Below are 5,972 nucleotides of genomic sequence, written 5' to 3'. Positions count from 1 at the left end.
CTAAATATTAGGATGACCATTTCGGCTTTTGTATTTTTGACTCAAGTTGCAGTATTTTTTATAACGTATTATTATTTAAAAATAGTAATATGAACAAATTTTAATTATTATCCAATTGAAATATTTATTATATTTTAACAGCCAGTATTTTAACAATTTTAATCATTTTTTTTAAATCCCTTAAATCCCAACCTGATTGACGAATAAATAACTTTCATCCAATGGTTTTAATGTTGAACAAGAAAATTCCTTGTTGGGGCGTTTGGTTTATTGATACTTTGTATTTTACTATGTTGTTTTTTGACCCTTTTTAATTTATCTACTTGTGCCTCGGTTTTAATGTAGTATGAAACCGATAACAGGTGGAAGTGACTCTGCAGGAAAGGGTCCAGCTGACCGGTGATCACAAACAAGATGCCGGCGCAGTTATAATTTATGTACATGTGAGTCATGGTGAAACGCTACGCGCACTCTGATTAAAAGCAGAAACTCAAAAGAAATCTTAATCGAAGATCCCCAATATCTACCAGGGTGTAGTGCAATTTATTGCTTGTGGGAAAATAATGATAAGAAGCTAAACAAAAAGAGCGCATAGCAAAGTCAGCAGGGACAAGCCTTGAAGTGACTCACTTACAATTGGTGATTAATCGCGGCCTGTACAATTTACAATTTTGTATTTTAATTTTTTCGAGCATCATCCTAAATAGCTAGAAAATTAAAAAACAAAAACAGCCCCCTTTATCCAGATTCCACAGCTTCAGAATCACCGCGAAGTCACCGCACTCTTTGGATTTAGTGATTATAAAAATACTGACGATATTTTTCGGTATATTTATGCTACTGCGGGTATGTACTAAATTGGCCTATCTCGCGTTGGTCACACCAATCCCGCACTCAGAATTTAGAGTAGTGCCGAGAGAGAACGATTCCGTCGCGGTGATTGGCAGCGATAGAAAGCTCGAAAATCCTTTTGTTCCAAAAGAAATTTTATTTGAAGATCCCTGATCGCAAACAGGATCTTCTAGTGCAATATATAGTCTATGTAATTTGCTTTTGGAAAAATAAGGATACTGCCGTTGGCCGTCCCCGCCAGCAAGACAACAACAACAAAACAACAAAGCGGAGACAAAGAAACGATTCGAGTGCCAAACGAAGTCAGTCGCGGAAAAACCTTGAAACAGTGAATCACTGCCAATATCACTGGAGAGTGATCGCTGCCTGTGAGAAACATTTATCCTTGGAGCCCCAAATAAGCGGAGTCCGCGGACATTAAACCACATCCGGAATGCAGTCGTCGGAGCACGAGATTGGAATGCTGAAAAAGCATCGCGAGCACATCGGCAATAATCTGGATTATCTGGTGAAGTCGTCCAATTATGGCCGGGTGGCGATGGAGTGCGTCCGCCTGGGTATCCTATCCAGCCAGATGCTGAGGAATACGGAGGACCTCAATGGCGAGCGATTCAACATGGACGAGGAGGATGTGCGACTGGAGCAGCATCGTCGGCTTTTCCTCAAGGTCACCCAACGTGGCCCAACCGCCTACAACCAACTGATAACCGCCCTGAAAAATATTAATTGCTTGGATGCCGCTCAGCTACTGGAGTCCGTGGACGAGTCCAGTTCAAGGCCAGCCTTCATCTCGATAAACGAACGCAAGGCCCGCGGAAAGTCGTCGGATATCGTGGACACCCGGTCGCCAGATACCTTAGAAGGACCCTGTGTCAGCAAGGTAAGATTCTTAAGACTAGAATCTGAAAACATGTGTTCGTCAGACATTCAACAGGCGGAAATTGTTCAGAAGAGGCTAAGAAAGTTCCCATGGGCTTACGGTTATAATAATCGTGGGTCAGTAGATCGATGACGCAATGAGTCAGCAATCAGATATTTGTTTTCTTTTTTCATTTAAACAAATACGAAACATTAACTGACTGTTAGCTTTGGAATAACTTGAAGCGCGTAATGCAGATTCTTCGAAAGCTTCCCTCAGCTTGCGGCTATAATAAAAGTGGGTCAGGAGATTAATGACGAAATAAGTCAGCGTACAAATATAGGGAACTTTAACTGAAAGTACAAGTGATACTAATGGATACATACAAATTGGATCCCTTTTTCACAAAACGTTCAAACGGCCGATGTCGCAGTGAATCATACATTTTTTCTACGTCACAGTTCAAACGTGTTTAACTAAAAGTACCTACATATATTTTATTACATAGATAAAAGAAATTTGGGTGATAAGGAAGCAATTACTCGGTTCTAATTACTCAGTTACCTTTAGTATAATGAAGCGCTAAATGCAAAACTTAAATAAGTGCTTTTGTAAAGTATATTTATTTCAGATCTTATAATTAAATCGTACTAAAGTGAGCTAGAACGCATAGTTCGTGGTTACAATTAAAATCGAAAATGGTTTTAAATTAGAATTCCAATCATTTACTACGTGAAGTAGTATTACTTACCTATCTCAATTGTTCTTATAGTAGAATAGGTTCTTTAATCTTGGAAATTTAAATACAATTTCGTCACCGCTTATCAGCATTATTCCCGTGTGTATACATAAAAAAGTGTAGTCTGGTGAATTCCTTAATTGAATGCGTTTAGTGAATTTCACCATAAGACGGTTGTTATAAAGGAGATTACTTCCCCCAACCTGAAAAATAATTAGGATTGCAATCGTCAGACATTCAACAGGCTGAAATCGTTAAGAAGAGGCTAAGAAAGTTCCCTTTGGCTTACAGATATAATAATCGTGAGTCAGTAGATCGATGACGACATTACGCTATTTTACAAAACGTTCAAAGTGTCAAAGTCCCATGGAATCATGCATTTGTTCAACGCCACAGTCCAAACGTGTGAAAAGTACCAAGATACATTTTAATATGCTTATGTCAAAGATACAAGATATTAATTTAGTTGGTAAGCCAGCAATTACTCGGCTTTAGGTTACTCAGTTAGCTAAATTCATAACTTAAATAAGTGCTTTGTAAAACTAAATTATTTCAGATCTTATAATTAATTCGTGCTAAAGTGAGATAGAATTAAAATCGTAAATGGTTTTAAATTAGCATCCCAATCATTTACTATGTGAAGTACTTACTTATCTCAATTGTTATTATAGTGGGATAGGTTGTTTAATCATGGAAAATTAAATACAAATGCGTCACAGCCAAATAGGTGTAGTCTGGTGAATTCCTTAATCAAATGCATTTTGTAATTTTCACCATAATGTTGTTGTTATAAAAAAGATTAGCGCCCCCAACCTGAACATTAATCATCCAGATACCAAGGTTATTTTATTTTATTTATATTTTCTGCACTTTAGAGGCCCTCAGACGAACTGTTCGGACCACTCACCCCTGACCTGGAACCCGTCGTTGGAGATATGCGCCAAGTGATAAAGTCAAATAAGATTCACACAGATGACAAGTTGGGCACATACAAAATGCAATCGCGCTTCAATCGCGGCGTTTTGCTTATGGTAAACATCATTGACTTCCCAGATCCAAAGCGCAAACGAAATGGAGCTGAGCTGGACAGCAACTCGTTGAGACATCTATTCCACGAGTTGGGCTTTACGGTTTTCGCTTTTGGCAACATGAATCAGAAACAGTTCTTTGATGTACTGGGCCGGGTCACCTCGTCTTCGTATGTCCAGAACACCGAGTGCTTCATGATGATACTGATGACGCATGGAAACCGCGTGGATGAGAAGGACAAAGTAGAATTCTGCGACGGATCCGTGGTGGATATGTACAAGATCAAAGAGCACTTCAATTCGAAAAACTGTCCGTATTTGGTGCGCAAGCCAAAGGTGCTGTTCTTCCCATTTTGCCGTGGTGAAATTGCGGATCAGGGGCACCCTAAAAGTCAATACGATTCAACGGCGCCTGTGTCTATGCCGCCAGAGCAAGAGGAAACTCAAATCGAGACGGAGGGCTTCGTCACAAATGAGCCATCGCTCGCGGACACTCTGGTCTGCTATGCCAATACACCGGGCTTTGTTACCCACAGGGATCCGGGGTCGGGCAGTTGGTACATCCAGAAGTTCTACGACATGATGGCCGAGCATGCCCACAACACGAGCGTCGAGGACATTGTGAAAATGACGCATGCATCCGTTGGTAACATGCGCACAAAAGATGGTTCCATGCAGACCGGATCCTCTGAAAATTTCGGCTTCAACAAGAAACTCTTCCTTAATCCGGGCTTCTACATCGAGTAGCCGCAGCCACTGCCCATGATGAAAGCATTCCCGACTAAATATTTGCATTTTTAAACCGTGTTTATGTTTGTATTGTCGCATTTATTTATGTTATCTAGATTATGTGTCTTGTGCTCGTGTGCTATATATGTCTATTTATACTTAATACTCCTTTACGTGCTCATCGACTACCTCAATCGGAGGTATACAAATTATACATTTCTTCGTGATAACTGCCAGTTTAAGAACCAATTAAGTAAACAAATTTGTAAAATTTTGCAAATCTATGTATAGACTGATTTTAAAATCCGAACAATTAAGTTAAAAGTAATACAATTTTCCTTCTGATCTAGGATATGTGCATTTACAATAGGAACGATTTCATTCGAAATGGAACAATGAAGTACAATGTAACACAATTTTCCAGTCTGTCTTAGAATTGATTTATAAAATAAACGATGGCATTTTTTACCAACCACAAAGTTTTATAAAAGGTAACAACACAGTTGTGTATGGTAAAAGTTTATTTACATGCTTAAATCTTTATGGGAACGCTAGTTGTTAAATATAGAATCTTAAGATCATAAGTTGAAACCTATTCATCCTGTTCCTCTTCCTCTGCCAAGTGGGAGAGTTGAAGTTTTCCAGAGGCACGATTCTGGTTCGACTTGCTCTTGGGTTTTTTCTGTTTCTGGGGCTTTTGGCCAATTACATACTCCGGCATCACTAGTTTGGAGCCTCTCAACTTGGGTTTGTCCAGCTCCACATCCCCCACCTCCTCCTGCTGAAGCTTCTTGAGATTGCGATTGAGTTTGCTAGTCTTCTTGAACTCTATTTTGCCATCTGAACTGTGCGATTTATGATCATCTCCTTCGGCTTCACGTTGTGCATCCATTTGCCGGAGAAAAGATAAGGCTGCAGCGGAATTGCTCTGATCGGAGATGTCCACATCCGACAGGGAGTACTTCTTCCATTTGTGGGGGTTCACCTGGGGAGTAAATCAGGGGTTTTAAATGGGAGTTCCTAATGGCGAAAGGAGCATCTCTAACCTGGTAATCTGGAGTTTTTCTGGGCTTTAAGCATCGACCAATCGGCAGTTCCGGCTTCTTGAAGATGCTCTCCTTGCCTCGCATCCGCCGTAATCGACCATCCTCCGGATCGAGGTTAACATCAATGCTACGGCCGTCGCGGTAGTTCATCACCTGTCCGGATCCGGATGAGTTTCCGGATTTGTTTCCCCGGTCGAGAGCGTTGATGGTTAACGACTTGGCCTTGCTCTGATCCAGGGCCGTTCCCCTCAATTCTTTACTTGCATCGTCGAGGCAAGCAAACAATGCATCGCGTTTTGCCGAAAACTCCTGCATTTTGTTTAATTTCAATGCAAAAATTGCATTTGCTTAAACGATTTGTATGTTTGCCCAGGTAAATTAAAATTTATCAACAGCTGTTTCAGCACACATACTGTCATAGTTTTCGGTATATCTATATTTTAGTATTTTTGGATGATATAAATAAAAAACAAATAGAAATACAAATAATTTAAATAATAAGCCCATCAAACGAATGAATTATTCAATAAATAAATAAAATTAATAAGCTAGTTTATACTTTTAGTCACTTCAACATAATTTTAAATATCAATTATAATGTTCCAATAAGTTTTTTAAAAAAATGTTAGTATTTAAGTTATTTCTGAATTTGAATTGGATAATTTGGCATACTCTCCTTTGCTGACACTGGTCATACTGGTGCCGGTGTGTAAGTGTGC

At 39.5% G+C, this 5,972-nt stretch overlaps 2 protein-coding genes across 2 annotated transcripts; one reads left to right on the top strand and one right to left on the bottom strand.

Annotated features, from left to right (window-relative positions):
• The first annotated feature begins 889 nt into the window (after positions 1–889).
• On the top strand, positions 890–4,679 carry LOC108039300 (caspase Dronc). Its single transcript, XM_017116247.2, has 2 exons — positions 890–1,732; positions 3,326–4,679. Exons 1-2 carry the CDS (start codon positions 1,286–1,288, stop codon positions 4,223–4,225), a joined length of 1,347 nt encoding a protein of 448 aa, XP_016971736.1. The 5' UTR covers positions 890–1,285; the 3' UTR covers positions 4,226–4,679.
• Positions 4,680–4,710: 31 nt separating this feature from the next.
• LOC108039301 lies at positions 4,711–5,669 on the bottom strand. The gene is made up of 2 exons (XM_017116248.2): positions 5,254–5,669; positions 4,711–5,192 (listed from the first exon to the last, which is right to left on the bottom strand). The coding sequence occupies exons 1-2, from the start codon at positions 5,566–5,568 to the stop codon at positions 4,800–4,802; spliced, it is 708 nt and encodes a 235-aa protein (XP_016971737.1). The 5' UTR covers positions 5,569–5,669; the 3' UTR covers positions 4,711–4,799.
• Between the last annotated feature and the right edge of the window lie 303 nt (positions 5,670–5,972).

This window comes from Drosophila rhopaloa, unplaced genomic scaffold (genome assembly GCF_018152115.1).
Source record: "Drosophila rhopaloa isolate 14029-0021.01 unplaced genomic scaffold, ASM1815211v1 contig_163, whole genome shotgun sequence".
Taxonomy (NCBI): Eukaryota; Metazoa; Arthropoda; class Insecta; order Diptera; family Drosophilidae; genus Drosophila; species Drosophila rhopaloa.
This window is presented reverse-complemented; position numbering and strand designations above follow the sequence as displayed.

Bases quoted from the DNA above. Each gene is read 5' to 3' on its own strand.
- LOC108039300 (XM_017116247.2), top strand. From the start codon at position 1,286: ATGCAGTCGTCGGAGCACGAGATTGGAATGCTGAAAAAGCATCGCGAG. The intron at 1,733-3,325 runs GTAAGATTCTTA...TCTGCACTTTAG, and splicing joins AAGGACCCTGTGTCAGCAAG to AGGCCCTCAGACGAACTGTT.
- LOC108039301 (XM_017116248.2), bottom strand. From the start codon at position 5,568: ATGCAGGAGTTTTCGGCAAAACGCGATGCATTGTTTGCTTGCCTCGAC. The intron at 5,193-5,253 runs GTTAGAGATGCT...TTTACTCCCCAG, and splicing joins GAAAAACTCCAGATTACCAG to GTGAACCCCCACAAATGGAA.